General features: G+C 48.6%; 5 protein-coding genes across 5 annotated transcripts; 4 read left to right on the top strand and 1 right to left on the bottom strand.

Annotated features, from left to right (window-relative positions):
• Window positions 1-729: 729 nt before the first annotated feature.
• Window positions 730-1,671, top strand: LY89DRAFT_665653 (uncharacterized protein; the record flags this gene model as incomplete). Its single annotated transcript, XM_018212857.1, has 2 exons — window positions 730-808; window positions 1,031-1,671. 2 exons carry the CDS (start codon window positions 730-732, stop codon window positions 1,669-1,671), a joined length of 720 nt encoding a protein of 239 aa, XP_018075562.1.
• Window positions 1,672-2,764: 1,093 nt separating this feature from the next.
• On the top strand, window positions 2,765-3,541 carry LY89DRAFT_770453 (uncharacterized protein; the record flags this gene model as incomplete). The annotated part of the gene is made up of 1 exon (XM_018221846.1): window positions 2,765-3,541. One exon carries the CDS (start codon window positions 2,765-2,767, stop codon window positions 3,539-3,541), a length of 777 nt encoding a protein of 258 aa, XP_018075561.1.
• Window positions 3,542-3,790: 249 nt separating this feature from the next.
• Window positions 3,791-7,647, bottom strand: LY89DRAFT_609720 (kinase-like protein). Its single transcript, XM_018210528.1, has 3 exons — window positions 6,482-7,647; window positions 6,337-6,434; window positions 3,791-6,290 (listed from the first exon to the last, which is right to left on the bottom strand). Exons 1-3 carry the CDS (start codon window positions 7,374-7,376, stop codon window positions 4,080-4,082), a joined length of 3,204 nt encoding a protein of 1,067 aa, XP_018075560.1. The 5' UTR covers window positions 7,377-7,647; the 3' UTR covers window positions 3,791-4,079.
• Window positions 7,648-9,181: 1,534 nt separating this feature from the next.
• LY89DRAFT_729996 (uncharacterized protein) lies at window positions 9,182-15,963 on the top strand (the record flags this gene model as incomplete). The annotated part of the gene is made up of 3 exons (XM_018219427.1): window positions 9,182-9,192; window positions 10,245-15,593; window positions 15,660-15,963. 3 exons carry the CDS (start codon window positions 9,182-9,184, stop codon window positions 15,961-15,963), a joined length of 5,664 nt encoding a protein of 1,887 aa, XP_018075559.1.
• An 826-nt stretch (window positions 15,964-16,789) lies between these two features.
• Window positions 16,790-18,019, top strand: LY89DRAFT_778808 (uncharacterized protein). The gene is made up of 2 exons (XM_018222244.1): window positions 16,790-17,184; window positions 17,247-18,019. The coding sequence occupies exons 1-2, from the start codon at window positions 17,174-17,176 to the stop codon at window positions 17,626-17,628; spliced, it is 393 nt and encodes a 130-aa protein (XP_018075558.1). The 5' UTR covers window positions 16,790-17,173; the 3' UTR covers window positions 17,629-18,019.
• Window positions 18,020-18,386: the final 367 nt, after the last annotated feature.

Below are 18,386 nucleotides of genomic sequence, written 5' to 3'. Positions count from 1 at the left end.
TGGAGACATAGGTGGAGTGGTAAAAGGATCCATAATGGTGGAGTTGTTGATAGTTTAGTCCTAATGTGAAGAGTTTTAATTTCGAGGTTCTACAGCCTGAACGCACGGACTTTTGTCCCCATGTTCGTTAGCCGTCATGAGCTATTATCCTTGACCGGTAGCGGTGGCTCTTCAGCGAGGACTGCTTGCTGTATCTTCTTCTTAGATATCTGGTTTTGCACCTTCGAATAGAGCTTAAAAGCAGGATCACCAGAATCACGAACTGTTGCAAAGAACTCGTTAAGGAATTACCCAACTAGCAGATAGGAATTCATGTACCTTACATCACATCTATAGCCATATGAGCTCTATGTTTTGGCGGCATTGAACCTTCTGGCTTGTCTGTCGGCATCATCCAGAACACATGTCATAACAGCATAGTTCAGAGAGTTAGTGCGCCTCTCTCAAAATCTGTGTTTGATTTGGTGAATACGTTCCTTGAGAGAATTAGCGCGCTAACAGTCATCAGAACTCTCAATCGAGATACCGCTATTGTGCTATACTTTTGACTATATTTTGTACTCCTCTTCCACCAACTTGCGATCCTCATCCATCTCCGACACAACAACTCCAACCAGCACACAACACTACACAACAACGACCTCGTACCAGCACTTCTGCTGCTGGATTACCAATCTTTGTGCAAGATACCAATCAATTCCCGAACTTCAATTCCAACTCGCAAGGACAATGGCTCCCCCACAGCTTTTCGTCTCCGAAATAAAGAGTAGGACCTTACATCCCGATGATTGTTATAAAACAATCTTAGGTACGTACGAAAGACTTACTCCATTCTTATGCTATATATATCTCTAGTACCAAAGTTGAGAGTTATAGTGGCGCAACTGTATGTAGAGGGCATGGCTTTTGCATAATTATAACGAAGCGCATCATCTCCATTGACCAGAGTGTTGGCATCATAAGAGTTCCTGTCCCTATGGATATTTGCTGTTACTACTCTGTTGGAACGTTGAGCTAACTACGAGTCTAGAATACTCTTGTGGCCACTTCGAAAACCACCCGGACATGCCCTACGTTACCCACGTTGGTTGCAAGGGCAGATCTCCAGCAGCATGGACATGCAGCAACACGTCCAACGTGAGCAAAGTCGTAGAAACCAAGAAGGAGTGCAATGTATGCGCATCCGCACCAGCCACCTACAAGGTATTCCTGGCTACGAAGCCTGAGACGGACGAAGTCGATCCCATTGCATCTAGCCTCCCTCTCAGCCCTGTCGCCGCAGTTACTGCACCAGCGAAGTCGAACAAGTCGAATGGACCAAAGATCCCATTCTTCTCTCCCCCGTCCAGCACTGCACCAGCGATGTCACGGGCTGAACGTCGCAAGGCCAACAAGGCTGCAGCTCTGCGCCAGGCTACGACTTCACATCCTAGACAAGGTACAGCTCTAGGAGAGGACGACAGCACCTTTGGCGAGTCTAGCAAGTCTTTCGAGTCAACTCAACCGACGAACGACTTCAAAAACCCATGGGCTGGGGAGGATGCCTGGGCAGCAAAACAGACGACTTCGGGAGATGAGATGACCGGGGTAGAGATGGAGGAGGAGGAGGAGTCCAAGGTCGCGGGATCTGCTAAGTGGTGGGAGACCAAACAGCAACGGGACTGGAAGTAGAAGGATAGAGGGAAAGGGTTCGCCATACTAAGATGGGGTTTAGGATTTCGTTCTGATTTTTTCCAAGGCGTTGTGTTCGTAAGTGGTACAATGAGGGTAGATGGCTACTGAAAAGACGTGTATTGTGCTCTTCCTAGCATAGAGTACTAAATGCACAACTACTTGCAAACCCATCACACTTCTCGCTGAATGTGACGTCTATCAATCTCACTCGCAAGTTCATTTTTCGCTAAGTGAAAAGTAAATCTCACCTGCTTACTCTACATGATTGTGCTACTTACTTGCATATTGTGGGATTGTACTGTAAGAGCTTCAAATTGAGATGCAGCGGGAAGGGAATACAAACTAACTCATCTAAGCTCTAAATTCCCCCGATTTGTGTTTCATATCATGCGCCAGTCCGCAGAGGCTCTTTCATCTCACTGGAGTACACAGAAGCTAGCTTCTTCTAGCTACTTCTGATGTATGCTATCTATCAACCCCGAGTCAGAATTCCTTGACATAATAAAGATTTCTTGCATAATGCTAGAAACATGTAGTATGTCACAATTTCTACACGAATGCAACGTAAGTGTACGTACAAGTCTTCAGCAAATCATGAAGCTATTCAGATGAAAGTCAAACAAGTGCGCCTATGTAGATTTATGCCCAGTACCCAGCCACACAAAAAACCTGGCAACTTGAAGCAACTCTTTAACATCTTCCATACCAACTCTACACCGACTCTTCATCCCACATGGCATCTCTCACTTCTCAATCCCGCAATATCCACCCTCTTTCTCGCATCAATGGCCCCGCAAATCCCCGCAAAAACGAGCCCAGATAACTTCTTCCCCATGCAGGACTTACTCGGCGGAGAGTGCTACTTCACCTGGATCCGTAAATTTCCTTCCCTCTTAATTCTCCCTGCTCTTTCCCACCTCCACCATCCAAAAGCGCAACAGACCTCCGCACCACAAATCATCACACTCATCACATCTTCGACCTCTAACTCCCATCAGAATACACCTGCACCTGCACCCACACCCCACACCCGTCCTACCCCTACGTAACGCACATCAACTGTCCCGGCCCCACCTGCGCCAACAAAGACATGCTAGACGTCGTCCTCGACTCTAAACTGAAGTGTAAAGAGTGCCGAGGACCGCCCGAGGCACGTTGTTATACGTTTAAGTTCGCGGCTGCTGCGATTGTGGCGTATAGGACTATTCCGAGTTTGCTGGCTATTCGGAGGAAGAACGAAGAGGAGGGTAAGAGAAAGAAGATCAAGGAGGAGGCGAGGCGGAAGAGAAAGGAGGGAGAAGCAAGACGAAATGTTCTTCGAGATAGGATTAAGGAGGAGGAGGTGGTTGCGGAAGCTTGTTGTCTTGAGCAGGCTAGGCGTAGGAAGGAGGAGAAGGAGCGCGTGGAGAAGATTCGGGAGGAGATGAAGATTAAGGAGCAAGCAATGGCCGAGCAAGCCCAGATCTTGGAGGAGGCTCGACGAAAGAATCAGGAGCAAGAGATAGCTGCGCCAGCTTCCTATCTAGATGAAACGAAGCGAGATAAAGAACCAAAGAAGCCACTGGGAAATATTCGGGTGGGGATCAAGGAGCAAGCTATGGCCGAGCAAGCCCAGGTGTTGGAGGAGGCTAGGGGGCAGAAAAAGGAGCGAGGACTAGAACTTGAACTTTCATACGACCTCACGGCAGCTGCTGGCAAGGCCCAGAAAGACCATAAACCAGAACCGAACTCCACTTCTTCGGGCGATGCAACTCCAGCCCCCAAAGAGGAAGAAGAAGAATGGGAAGACATCTCCATCGACCTAGCAGACGAGATGGCGGAGCTGGAGATGGAGTCTCGAGATCTAGATGGATGGGTTATGGTTTGATTGTTTCCTTCGGACTGCTTTGAGACATTTCAGGTATGTTTGGATAGTAGAGGGAGAATAGAGCGAATACATCAATCAGGATGTGTAAAACGTCTAGCCAACTATTTGAAGGTGAAAGAGCATCTTTATGAGAGTAACAGGGGTATTGATATGAACTATGAATTGGGCTATTGATTATTGGTAGGGTGTACTAACTATGTTTATAGTGAAAGTCAAGTAAACACTACTCATACTGTAAAGAAGTAATAAGAACCCGTTGTCGGTGATATTTGTTGCGTGTTGTGCTTTATAGCCTTTAAGCCTTTGGCTTTGCTTTGCTAGAGTCCAGTCCTTGAAGGAATGTATACTTACTCCTTATATCAAGGCTAGGAGGCAACACCACATTTAATCACGGCACAACAATCACATCAAATTCAAACCAATAGAATCAACAACAGGGACACAGAGTCCGATTCGCAAGCCGCGATTTGCAGCCTTGCTCAAGTCTATACGCGCAAGCAGACGGAATATATCATCTACATGTACAATGTCCACTCCTTTAAATATCCCTACTCCTCAACCCCTTCGCATCAATCACCATCCCAGGCGTCCGTTCCCTATCGATACTTTCCCTCGCCGGCCTCTCGATATCCCTTTCCACCATCTCGATCCCGCTTAGACTTGGGAACCTCTTTGAAAAGTCTGCGAGATAATCTTCTTTCTCTCGCGTGCTCATCTCTGCTTCTAGGCCTCCTAATTTGGCTTTCTGTAGATGTGATGATGGCTTAGGAGGAGAGTTTTGAGGTCCCGAGCCGGGGCCGGTGGAGATGCTGTTGAGGTGCATGGGTTTTGGAGGTGCTGAAGGTCGAGGACCGCCTGTTTTGGAAATGGTGGCGGGCGACATGGTGATGTGTTGAGGTAGAGAGTTCGTATGTGCTGATGGAGGTTGGGAGCGGGTTTTGGCGTAGGAGATCTCAGAGGCTGAGGTGCTGGGTGTGACCATAGGAACTGTTCGTGCGTGTGTAGGTAGAGTGGAGGTAATTGGCTTGCGAGTTATGGACGGTTTGGCATATGGATTCGAGGACGAGGGCTGAGACTCGAAAGCACTGGCCTGTGGACGTGGTATAGCGTCAGTATACTTTCCATACCCTTCTGCGGTCTTCTTTGGTGATGGTCCTTGATTCTCGTCCAAGAGACTCTTCACCTTGTTCTGAATGGAAGTAGCACGTGATATGCCTCCAATACTTTTGGGCGCAGGCGCCGAAGCTCGGTCTGCTAGGCGTTTACGGTACTCTGCTGCCGCATTTGCCACGCGCTTTTCTTCCATTGACAGGCGTCGTCGTTCAATCTCTCGTCGTTGTTCAGGCGCCAAGTTGTCCATATCTTCAAGAATGTTGCCATCATCACTACGACCATCAGTAGCTTCTGATCCAGCAATTGGCGTAAGATCCCGTCGTTCCATGTCTTGCAGCGGGCTCGGTGTTCGTGGACCTGGCGGTGCACTTGTATTGTTCTCGAAACGCTTGAAAGCATCACCAAACTTCCCAGCTAGTAGATTCTTCGTCCCAGATAAGGTCATCGAAGGTAAACTTGAGCGTTTCGACTTATTGCCACCTCCACTGCTTCGCCTTCTATCTTTCTTTGTTGAGTCTTGATCTTCCATGGTGCGCAGGAAGTCAACATTTGATTCGATGTTAGTCTCTTCGTCAGCGTCTGGTTCCGCAACGGCCGAATCTCTCGAATACGAAGGCCTTTTCTCTGAAAAGGATGGTCTACCATTAGATTCCTTCTCTTTTTCACGAAGAAAGTCCATGTTGGACTCCAGATAGGTACTTGACGGTCGAGGTCGGGAATTACTTGATTTGGTTCGTGCCACCGGATCTAGAGCATCGGCATTTGGTCGACCACCTTCAAGGGAAGGCCGCGACGATGATGGATGCCTTGCATGACCTAGATGTGAGTTCGATGGAACTCGTGGAATGGTAGTCTGCACTGGCTGCATCTCCTCTGGTCTCAAGAAATGCGATCTACTAGAGGTCGCCTCTTGATTCCTTGGTAGACTCGTTGACCGATGGTGGTCAGAAACAGGTGGAAATCTGGGAGCCGGCGAGGAAGTGTATTTCACAGGTGTCTGGCCAGGAGGGGGCGGGGTAGGAGCCGTCATGGTTCCTTGTGAGACGTAGGAGTTTACTGGAGGACGTGTTGGAGTCGGCTGGTAAACTATACTTGGTGAAGTAGCTACTGCCTGAAGCTCCGGATTGTTGGATATGATCTTCTGGGCTCTGGATACTACATTGCTTGACGGTTTCACGGTCGATGAGGGCGTTGAAGTCTTGGGCGTAGGTACGACGAAAGCATCATCAGCAAGCTTCTCAGTGACTCGTTGACCTAGATCCCGTGGAGGATGTGTAGGAGAGGTCTTATTATCAAAATCAAACTTTCCACCATCATGGAGGAGCGAGAATTGGTCGAGGCTCGGGAATCGATTCGATATCTCATCTACTGGTCCAGGAGGCGATTTTGAATCTAGGGCTGCGAAAGGATCGCTGGTAGTACCCCGCATAGGCGAGGGACTTGGTTTCGCAACATGCACTGGAGCACTTGCTGTAGGTCTTCCACGCCGCATTGGTACCACGTCTGGAATGACTTGTTGTTGCGGGGGAGGTGGTGCAAACACGGCACCGACAACTGGAGGTGACACGACATTTTGTTCGGGCGAGGGTAATTGTTGGTTTCGTCTTGCTTCTGACTGTGTCCTTGCAGCATAAATCTACGAGAATAAGTTTATGATCTGCGGTGTGATGAATACAACCTACGTCTTTTATGGGGACCTCGATTCCTTGCATCAAACATGCTTCTCGTAAAACTTGGTATATGTTGGGTCGGGAAGTTGGTTTCTCTTTCAGCATTGAGGCTACGATTTTCAGTACAATTGATAGTTCAGCTGCCAGGACCACGTACCTATGAGCTTCTTCAGAGGGTCTGAGAAAGGAGGATAGCTCGGAAATTTGAAACTGGCGTTTAGAATCGCAAGTTGACCTTGTGCCTCGAAAGGTGTAGTATAATAGCACAGCTTGTACAACAGCACTCCTAAGGCCCAAATGTCCGACTTCTCGTCAATTGGTTGTTTTCGATAGACATCGATCATCTCCGGACTGCGGTATTGTAGCGTAGTATGTTTCTGAACGTCATCCTCGAGCAGTCTGCACTCGGCGGCAGTGGTCGCAGCAGGTCGAGGAGGAGCCGTGGACCCAAAATCACAGAGTTTGAATCGCTTCGAGTGTCCCGTAGATGTTATCAAAACGTTTTCGACCTTTAAATCTCGGTGAAGCAAGGGAGGCTTCAGGTAGTGCATGCAAGCCACGCCTTCTGCCACGTCCGAGAAGATCTTCAAAATCTCGGGCTCCGTTAATCGATTCTGTAATCGAGTATTCATAAAATCAATCAGACCCCCACCATTACAGAACTCCATGAGCAGGAAGACCTCGTATCCTCCACCTTTCAATTGTGAGGCATGTGAATCGTAGTATGTGACAATCGGCCGGTGACCCTTCAGCTTCTTCATGGTTTCTACTTCAGTCCGCATATTTGCCAGATGCTCTTTGTCTGGTACTGCTACTCTCTTCAGCACAGCGATGTCGGTCCCATCAATGGGTTTCGGCATCTTGACCAGGTAGACATGGGCAAAGCCTCCCTCGGAGAAGTACTTTTGTATGACCACCTTCTGGCTTCCGACTTGTATCTTTGTCCCAGGCGCAAACGTACCAGCCGGAGCGGAGGGATCAGCCATGGGGACAGGAGCCCCGAAGACAGGTCGAGATGCCGTCGCAGGCATTTGATGATTGTAGGAAGCCATGATGCCAAGGCGACGGCTGCGAGAAAGCTAGAACTCGAATATCTGGTCACGGCATTGGATGGAGGATGGAGTATGACCCGAACTCGTTGCGAGGCTCAAAGAATAGTTGAGTTTGGATCTGCAGAGGGAATTCGAGGGGACGTTTAGGATTTGAGGTGCTGAGTTCGAGATGCTTCAAGTTGGCATTACGGACACTACTTGTACCGCCTTCGGCTAAACCGCTTCGGGCAATGGCCAAGGCAGCATTGAGATGGAGAACCCAAGTTCTTCGCCATCCAGAAGAACGATGATTTGTTCTTTTTATGCAAACCTTATTTGGTTGCCTTGAATAGGACTGATGGCTGTCTAGGCAACATTATTCTCTATCGGGCTTTTCCTTGACTGTCAAATAACGGCAGCTCACGGAAGACCCAATCGTGGCGTGCGGTGAACCACGAAAGTCAGTCAGCCACTCGCAGCCTTGTCTTGCAGCCATCTGGAAGTGAAGTCGAGATCTCGGAAATGCCATGCCATGCCATGAACAAAGAAGAACAAACGCAGAGAGACATGGCTATTGTCAAGTACTGCTAAATGGCATCGAGTATGGAGTCACGTGGAGTAGATCTTGATTACCTAGGTAGGTAGGTAGGTATCGAGAGGGCTAGAGGGCATCAGAATCCAGGCGTCTCGCGCTTGAAACCCATCTTCGCCCCAGGCTGAACTGAACGGCGGAGGGCGAGGATGTTACCCATATTCTTCGCCCTCCGTAGTGATCGAGCCGTAAATACGATGCCTTCTGAAGTTTACTGTACTGTCGGTATCCTTTTGAGCGTTCCAACGGTATCGTATCCAGCCTCGCCTCGCACAGCACCGCAGCCAGCAGCAGCACCATTTGCAGGGCTGGTATTGAGTGCTTGAGTAAGTAAGTGAGTGCGGGCAGGGATGTGCGGCCAGCTTGCTTGAAATGTTTGTTGTCCACACTGCAGCGTTTCGGAATAGGCTTCCCAGATGGCAGACGGTCGCATTGCGTACCAAGCATGCCGCAACGACCCAAAAAACAAAATGAGGTTATAGATGCTCCGGATGCATCGCTGGCCTCGTCGTCCGCGACCCCTTTTTGGCAGCAGCGGTGGATGACGATTTCTTTCCTCCTGTGGCTTCTGCTCCAAATGATCCTCTTGCCTCAGCAGAAAAAGAGTGGGTCTCGCTTAAGGGGGCATGGATGGCCTAGCGTCCCCAAATCAAAAGGCGCGACTACCTATATAATCTATTCAAGAACCCCGATCGCCCCAAGAAGTGAGGACCGACGCAACACGCGTGCAACGAACCACCCATGCACCGCTCGCAATTCCCGCACCACCAAGACGAAGTAAGACCGCCATCCCCACGCCCAATCACCGCGCCGCATCCACCAAAATAAGAGGGGCCCATATTCCTGTGACGGCCGTCGACCACTCGTGATTCACGAGAATCTCATCCGACGCGCCTGGGAGACGAGTACCGGTACGCCGCCGCCGCCTCGGACCTGATAATCAAGGCCACCACCCACGAGAAAGCCTTTCGATCTTTTCGACCAGAATACGGTAACCCGTACCTTTGCGCCCGGCTTCGCCACCATTAATACGGTATTCCCAGACTGACCACCAGCGCTCGTCGCAGCAATTGGGAAGTACTGTATCCTGCCCTCCGCCTCCGACTCCCAACCGTAAAAGCGTATTCGTCGCGACAGCAATTTGGTTTCATTGATGGCGTTGACCAACTTCCACCGCAATCCTTCTTTCAGGTAACATTGTTGAGTGGGTGACGAACCGTTATCGGGCTTGAAGATGGCATCAAGGTGAGTGATCGAGCAAGCATCCTTCCTTTAGCCTGCATGAGACGTGCGGCGTCTTGATAATTTCTGGGGATAACGCTAACCTTCCTTCTTTTCCAGACTTGATCGCCTTGTCACGTGAGTACACACTTTTTCGTTTCGTCCGCCCATCTGGATCCGAGCTTTTCATAAGTCCGACGCGAATTTTGTCGGTGGTCCTTTGGAGTCGAACCTTTTGACGTACATTTGGAGAACGCCGATCCCGTACCTCAGCTAGGTCTCTCTCGAGATACTGCACAGTCAAACTCCGAAGAATTCCCCTCTTGAATGGCCACTCTTATACCTCTTCTGCCAAGCCTATCTTATCGAGTCTCTCTGAGTTCGAACTGTCCCAAACTCTTTGCGATCTCCATCACCGTTGTCGTTCTTTTATGTCGTTTAGTTGTTTACCGAGAGCCTGATTCTATTTTCCCAATACTACTACCAGGAAGCAAGGTTGTTGTCATGTCTCCAGCTTTGAAGCCAGGGTGCAGGACCGTCATGGAGACGCTCTGGTATCTTGTTGCCTGCAAAAGCAAGTTCTAAAAGTCCACTTTAACTTTCTTGTCACCTGGGCTAGAGTTGAGTATTTGGCGATTCTTCCCGACATTTCTGTCTCTGGCATATTGTCGTTCTTTGGGACTTTGACCTTTCATTGCTTCCAAAGAATGTCTTTCGCTGACCTTTTCATTCACCTTTCTGGATCGAAATGGGGTCAAATGGTTTGACGGGTGTGGTTCCATAAATGTTGCAGACATATTCTGGCAATGTATTTGGATTTAATGTTTATGGACGACTCCTAACCCTGGTCCCATGCGATCCTCTTTCGGAAATGTCGCATTTTCAAGCTTCGGATGCCACGCAATTCATCCTCGTTCCATAGTTCTTAGGACCTGTTGCAAAGTTGCAAGATCATCCCTTCGACGACATCTGTACATGAATCTCGTGCCTTTAGCCGATCTAGCAAGACGCACCGAGTCTTTATTTTACAAATTTATTCTTGTACGACGACGATGCTAATAGTGTTGATTAAACAGGCTCCTCGAGACAGGTAGCACACAATTGATCCGAAATACAGCTGCACAACAACTTGCGGATGTTCAGAAGGCACACCCCGAAGAGCTTTTCAATCTTCTGACTCGAGTCGTTCCCTACCTAAGACACAAGACATGGGACACTCGGATTGCTGCAGCGAAGGCATTAGGAGGAATTGTAGATAATGCAGAAAGATATGATCCAAATGGCGAAGACGGATCAACAAAGAACAAGCCCAAAAAAGAGGAAAATGGCTTTCACATCAAGAAGGAAGAACCAGCTGATGAGACACCTCTCGCTGAAGGTCAACTGAGTTTGGATTCCCTCGACGTTGTCTCTATTCTTAGATATGGAAAAGAGCTATTAAGGGGTGGTGGCAAAGACATTGATTATGCTCTTGCCACAATGAATCCAGCACAACGCCTTGCACATCAAAAGAAGACCCTTTCTGGTCGACTTGGTCTCTTAGGCGAATACTTCGAGGAAGATATTGACATCGACTATCCTCCACCGAAACATAATGGAGCACCAACACCTCAAATCCCAACATCGAACGGTCACAATGGTAATGGCACCAAGACACCGAGCACTCCTGCCGACGAACTTGGTCTGAGTGCAAGACAACTAAACCAGTTGAAGCGGAAACGAAAACGAGAAGCCCAACACGCAGGAAGCAAGAATAAGTTGATTGATTTGTCCATTCGACGATCAAGTACGATGGAGTCGATTGGCGGTGACACTACCATGTCAGACATCGTTGATGATAATCCGAATGGGGTGTCTGACTTACTATCAGTGGGGCGAGCCGAAGACGTTGACGAGGATGCGAAGGTGGTCTCCGAATTCAAAGGTCCGATCTTGCCCATCAAATCTGAATTAGAGACAGAAGAAGAAGCTGAAGGAGGCGAATGGCCCTACGAGCGTCTCTGCGAGTTTCTCATGGTTGACCTCTTCGACCCTCAGTGGGAAACCAGACACGGTGCTGCGATGGGATTGAGAGAAATTATTCGAGTACATGGTGCTGGAGCAGGTCGAGCACGAGATAAAACTCGGACTGAGAACGACTTACTCAACAGACGATGGCTTGACGACCTCGCTTGCCGACTTTGTTGTGTATTTATGCTGGACAGATTTGGCGACTACGTTTCTGATACTGTCGTTGCTCCAATTCGAGAGACAGTAGGACAGACTTTGGGAGCTTTACTCATCCACCTTCCTGCCACAACCGTTTATGCTGTACATCGAATCCTTTATCGAATGGTCATGCAAAATGATCTCAAGCTCGAGAAGCCTGGATGGGCGATCTGCCATGGAGGCATGATCGGCTTGCGATATCTCGTCGCCGTCCGCAACGATCTTCTGCTCAAAGACAGCGACCTGATTGATGGTGTCATTCGCGCTGTTATGAAAGGTCTTGGAGATTGGGACGACGATGTTCGCTCGGTCAGTGCTGCAACACTTATTCCAATCGCAAAGGAGTTTGTCAACTTGCGCCCAGAAGCGTTGGACGGTCTCATCAATATCGTATGGGAGTGCTTGTCCAATCTGGGAGATGATCTCAGCGCGAGTACTGGTCAAATCATGGATCTCCTTGCCAAGCTTTGTAGTTTCCCGGAGGTTCTGGAGGCTATGAAGAAGAATGCAGCCAGAGATTCCGAACAATCCTTCGCACTTCTTGTGCCACGGCTATACCCCTTCTTGAGACATACCATCACATCAGTACGATCTGCTGTTCTCCGTGCTCTATTGACGTTCGTCAACATTGAGGGCGATGGCACTCGAGACTGGCTTAATGGCAAAATCCTGCGGCTCATCTACCAAAATATTCTCGTCGAGCGTAATCAAGATACACTCAACCTCTCCTTACAAGTGTGGGCTTCTTTGGTGAAGTATCTAGCCAAGGATCCTGCAGACCTCGCTGAGCAATTTTCTATGCACATCGAGCCTCTAATGCAGCTCACACTCCATCCAATTGGTGTGTCACGCCATCCCTTACCAATGAACGCTACACTCTTCCAGAAGCCCTCCGGTAGCACATACTCTATGCCTGCAGGATTCGTACCTATCACGACCATCCGACAAATCACTCCACCTCAACCATCAGAACCTCCAGCCAAGAAGCAACGACGAAAATCTACAAAGAATATTGAACCTGTTCCTACGACATCTTCTCACGATGTGGATGGCCACATGATGCAAGGAGATGTTGATTTGGTGGGTATAGATATCCTCATCAGATCGAGAATTTATGCTGCAAAAGCCATGGGTCTCATTATGTCACTTGTTCCCTTTAATACATTGGAACCATATGATGCGAACATAATCCCGGGCTTGACATCTGCTTTCTCATCTACCCAGCTTACAGCCTCGTTGATCATCGATGAGTATGCTAAGAACTGCACCTCAAAGGACCAACCAGCACGATTTGTTGATCATCTAATTAAGATCATTGAGTCAGATCGTCCAGTGCATTACCGGGACCTTGTTAGCTTTACGCAATTGGTTCGCGCTCAGTGTTCTCAGCTACTCAACACCTTCCGAGACGTTGGTAAAGTGTCTCAAGGTCGGCTACCTGTTCTTGCAGTCGTGGTCCAAGGAGAGCCTGAAGCTGGACCTGATGCCTTCTCAATCTTTACTGCAGATAAGGTTGTCAATGATGACTTTGAGAGACTCAAGAAGGCAATGCCAGCTGCTCAGAGATTGATCGCCACACAGGCTTTGACAGAAGCTCGTGAACAAACTGTCGAGACCATCACCACGGCCAAGTCGATCAAGGAAACACGTGATATTCGGATCAAGGCTGCCGCAGCAAGCGCCTTAGTTGCCATGAAGGTATCACCGAAGAAACCCACTCATATCATCAAGGGTATGATGGACAGCGTGAAGAAAGAGGAGAACGTCGAACTTCAGCAAAGATCTGCTTCTTCCATTGCCAGACTTGTTGAGCTCTTTGCTGAGGGAGGGCGCGCTGGACCAGCTCAGAAGGTTGTCTCCAACTTGGCTAAGTTCAGTTGCATTGATACATCTGAGACACCCGAGTTTGGACCAAACGCAGTCTTCACGGCCAACATTCTGTCGCTTCGGAAGGAAGAGGACCGAAGAGATCATCCTGATGCTGCGAAGTTTGCCAAGGAAGCTAAAGAGGCCAGAATCGTCCGACGTGGTGCTAAGGAGGCTTTGGAGCAGTTATCAGCCATATTTGGTCCCCAGCTGTTGGACAAAGTACCCACACTCAAAACTATCATGGAAGATGCTCTGACCTACGCATTCTCTGGGCCTCTGCCAGCAGATACCAAGGATCCAGAACAAGAAGCTGGACAATCTGCCATTGATGCCATGTCAGTGCTTCGTGCCTTGACGCCAACATTGAGCAAGGAGTTGCATCCTTTTGTCATTCACCTGCTGCCTTTGGTCATCAAAGCCTTGCATTCAGAACTGTCTGTCTTCAGATACATGGCTGCAAAATGTCTTGCTACTGTATGCAGTGTGATTACCATTGAAGGTATGACCATGCTCGTTGAGAATGTACTTCCATCGATCAGCAATCCTATCGACCTCAACTTCCGCCAAGGAGCGATCGAGTCTGTCTATCATCTCATTCATGTCATGGGTGACAGCATCTTACCATATGTTATTTTCCTCATCGTACCTGTACTTGGTAGGATGAGCGATTCTGACAACGATGTGCGACTGATTGCCACCACGACCTTCGCGACACTGGTCAAGCTTGTGCCATTAGAAGCAGGTATTCCAGATCCCCCAGGATTGTCAGAAGAATTGTTGAAGGGACGTGATCGTGAACGACAATTCATCGGTCAGCTGCTTGATCCCCACAAGATCGAGCCATTCCATATTCCTGTCGCTATCAAAGCAGAACTCCGATCGTACCAACAGGAAGGTGTCAACTGGCTCAACTTCCTCAACAAGTACCATCTTCATGGTATTCTTTGCGACGATATGGGTCTCGGCAAGACTTTGCAGACACTCTGCATCGTTGCTAGTGATCACCATAATCGAGCAGAAGACTATGCAAAGACGAAGAATCCAGATGCTCGCAGATTGCCATCGCTCATTGTCTGCCCTCCAACGCTCTCTGGTCATTGGCAACAAGAGATCAACACTTATGCACCATTCCTCACTTGTACAGCCTATGTTGGCCCTCCGGCTGATCGTGCTCGACTGCAAGATCAGTTGACCAAGACGGACATCGTCATCACGTCCTATGATATCTGCCGAAATGATGCTGATGTTCTCACCACATTGAATTGGAACTATCTTGTTCTTGATGAGGGACATCTGATCAAGAATCCTAGAGCCAAGGTCACTATGGCAGTAAAGCGTCTGCTCAGTAATCATCGTCTCATCCTGTCTGGTACTCCGATTCAGAACAACGTCTTGGAACTCTGGTCCCTGTTCGATTTCCTCATGCCTGGTTTCCTTGGTACCGAGAAGGTCTTCCTCGATCGCTTTGCCAAGCCTATCGCTGCCAGTCGATTCAGCAAGTCATCCTCCAAAGAACAAGAAGCTGGTGCATTGGCCATCGAGGCCCTTCACAAGCAGGTCCTTCCCTTCCTTCTCCGACGTCTCAAGGAAGAAGTCCTTGATGATCTACCTCCAAAGATCCTACAGAATTACTACTGTGATCTTAGCGATCTTCAAAAGAAGCTATTCGAGGACTTCACTAAGAAAGAAGGCAAGACGATTGCTGAGAAAGCTTCACTTGGAGACAAGGAAGCCAAACAGCATATCTTCCAGGCCTTGCAATATATGCGCAAGCTCTGCAACTCACCTGCTCTCGTCATGAAGGAAGGTCACAAGCAATACGAAGAGACCCAGCGACTGCTTGCAAAGCAAGGCACCAGTCTTCGCGACCCTATCCACGCACCAAAGCTCACTGCTCTCCGAGATCTCCTCGTCGACTGTGGAATCGGTACCGAACCCTCAGCCGAGAATGAACTCACGACCGAAACATCCTACGTCTCTCCCCACCGAGCCCTCATCTTCTGCCAAATGAAGGAAATGCTCGACATGGTCCAAAACGACGTCTTAAAGAAGATGTTACCCTCTGTCCAATACCTCCGCATGGATGGTTCAGTCGATGCATCGAAGCGTCAAGATATCGTCAATAAATTCAATTCGGACCCTTCATACGATGTCTTACTCCTAACTACGAGTGTCGGTGGTCTCGGGTTGAATTTGACTGGTGCCGATACCGTCATCTTCGTGGAACACGACTGGAATCCCCAGAAAGACTTACAGGCTATGGATCGCGCTCATCGAATTGGTCAGAAGAAAGTCGTTAACGTCTACCGGTTGATTACTAGGGGTACCTTGGAGGAGAAAATCATGTCGTACGTCCATCCCTTTTGCTCCCTTCCTCCCTTCCCTTCATATATACTAACCTAATTTCGCAACAGCCTCCAACGCTTCAAAATCGACGTAGCATCCACAGTAGTCAACCAACAAAACGCAGGCCTGGGAACCATGGAAACAGACCAAATCCTCGACCTCTTCAACCTAGGCGAAACAGCAGAAGGCATCGACAAACCAACCTTAAACGGCGGGAACGGCGAGGAGAGAGAGGAGGATATGGTGGATGCCACCGGAGAGGTGCGGGAGAAGGGGAAGAAGGGGTGGTTGGATGATCTGGGGGAGCTTTGGGATGATAAGCAGTATGAGGAGGAGTTTGATTTGGATGGGTTTTTGAAGACTATGAAGTAGGGGGGGCAGAGGGGAGGCGGGGGAAATACTTTGATGGCATAGCGGCATGGGGTTGGCGTTTTTTGTGTTTATGGTGTGAGAGAGAGGGGGGAATAACACAGTGGATATTTGTATATTGTATGACTAGAGAAGAGAGATATTAGGGGGAGGTGGTTGCATAGCGTGGAGTGGGCGACGTATTAGGCAATACATGCTTGTTTTGGTGAGAGATTTTCTTTCGTGTGAGATTGTTCGATGTGGATGGTGGTTGGGAATGGGCGAGTGCCTTGTTCAGTCATGAGAAGATGTTTTTGAACCGATTGCAGTTTCGAAAGGATGAATAGTCCGCACTATGGTTGGGGCAGGTCCCTACATAAATGCATAAAAACGTGCAAACTTACCTAGGTACTACTCGTTACACTGAACGTGAGTTCGAGGCCCTGCGACTATTGCGGATGCTTGCTGTTGAAACAAGGAGGATTTTGGTATTCCAACAATTGAATCTACCGCATTTTGCATATAATTAGCTAGAACCACCAGGTTATATGGAGGTCAAAGAATTCATCTGCTACTTTGTATGCATCCCATTACTATTGATCTTATCTCATAGAGTATTTTCCTTCATGAAGCATCTTCCCCGAACCCTTCAATTACTCGATGGAAGAGGTCTATAATAAAAGCGCCAAAAGCTACAAGGCCCCACAGGTTCGTTCCCGGATCCGGATCTTCCCAACCCCTGATATCGAGCCGCGCAGTCACCGCACGTGACTCGCCCAACCTCCTCTTGCACATGCCCTCAAACCGCGCAATCCTCCCTATGCAAGTTCCAAAACCCCATACTTTCGGGATAAACCTCCAATCCTTCGACAATGACGAGTGTGGACCCGGCTCAAACATCAAAACGCGGTCGCTGCCAACTTTTGGACCTGAAATGCATGCGCATCAGGGATATATCAGGGATGCTTACCCGAGCTGTGTAACCCTGCAGCACTGCGTCATCCTCCACATCCCAACCCAATATACAGGTATTTGGCAGAGTTGCGGAGAGCATTGAAACGATGATTACTGTGTGAGTGCTATAAAGCAACGACAGGATCGTCCGCTGGGAATTTTCTATTCTCTATTCTTAAGAAAACTTTCATCTCTCACCAAAGAAAACCTCACTCTTCTTCCCACCCACCAAAATATATAAATCTCACTCGAGAAATAATCCCCTCCCACCTCAGCAAACATGTCAAACAAGTAAGCCTCCTCCCTTCTCCCTCTCCCTCTTCCGCATCCAAACTAACCTCACCCCCTCTCAGCGCAACCCAAAACCAAGAAGTAGCCGAAGCCTCCGACGAAGAAGTCTACGCCCAATCCGACGAAGAAGAAGCCTCCTCGGACGCCGCCCTCGTCCCCCAACAACAAACACAACAACAAGTAGCCCCCCAACCACGCCGGGGCCAGCGCCAACAACAGCAACCCAACGGGCTCCCACAGATGTCGCAGCAGGTGCAGAACCCGCCGGCGCGCGCGCAGGGCTATCGACCAGGCGCGATACGGGAGAGCCGGATTAAGGACCGTCCGGTTGCGAGTAGCGGCGCCAGTGATAGTGCGTTGAAGATTAAGATTGAGTTGGATCTTGAGGTGGAGGTTGATCTGTATGCGAGGGTTAAGGGTGATGTTACGATTGGGTTGATGTAGATTTTTGCTTTGCGTGGGCATAATGGGTTGGGAGTTTTTTGTTTGGTTGAGGATTTATAGGGTTATCATTATTATAGGGATTCAATGAATGGTTTTTGGGAGTTGAATGGTTTGGCTTGGTTTGGCTTTTGAGATGTGAGGTGTTGGAGTGAGGTTAAGTGGCTCTCGTTGAGTTGTTCTTCTTGCGTAACCTTTGCAGAGCGTTGGCACCTATGTAGGTGGTATGCTATACAGTTCCTTCTCTGAGTCTATTTCTAAGTCTTGCACCTCGAGCTATCCAACCCATTGGATCCGAATAATACCTCCTAGAGCAGATCAGATTTTGGGTCAGTCTTTGTTGTATGTCTCATTTTTGTAATGATTGAAATTACATTTTCTTAATTAGCTAAGGTACTATTGTATTGGCTATTATTGCACGTTGCGGTTCCCAATGTTGGCCGTTACATTGCGCCTTTTACATTAGGCAACGTCTGTAATATTTAGCTAGATGTTTCATAAGTACTCTCCAACCATGAGTCATTCAGCAACGTGACATAAGGACTGCTGGATTGATCGAAACATGGCTTTAGATCACCAAAGGTACTCCTCATTTCCGGAACATTCTGGGCTTGGTTTCCCATATTGTGAACTCCAAGTATCAGCAATAGTAACATGGTCTTGCTATTCACATTCAGTAGGAAGAGCAGTAGGTCTCCATGTTCTCATGCATTTTCCAATAGACTGATATCAGGTTCCAATAAGGTTAATAGGAGACTTGC

The sequence above is a fragment of the Mollisia scopiformis genome (genome assembly GCF_001500285.1).
Source record: "Mollisia scopiformis unplaced genomic scaffold LY89scaffold_5, whole genome shotgun sequence".
Taxonomy (NCBI): Eukaryota; Fungi; Ascomycota; class Leotiomycetes; order Helotiales; family Mollisiaceae; genus Mollisia; species Mollisia scopiformis.
Note: the sequence above shows the minus strand (reverse complement) of the source record. Positions and strands in the feature narration are given on the sequence as shown.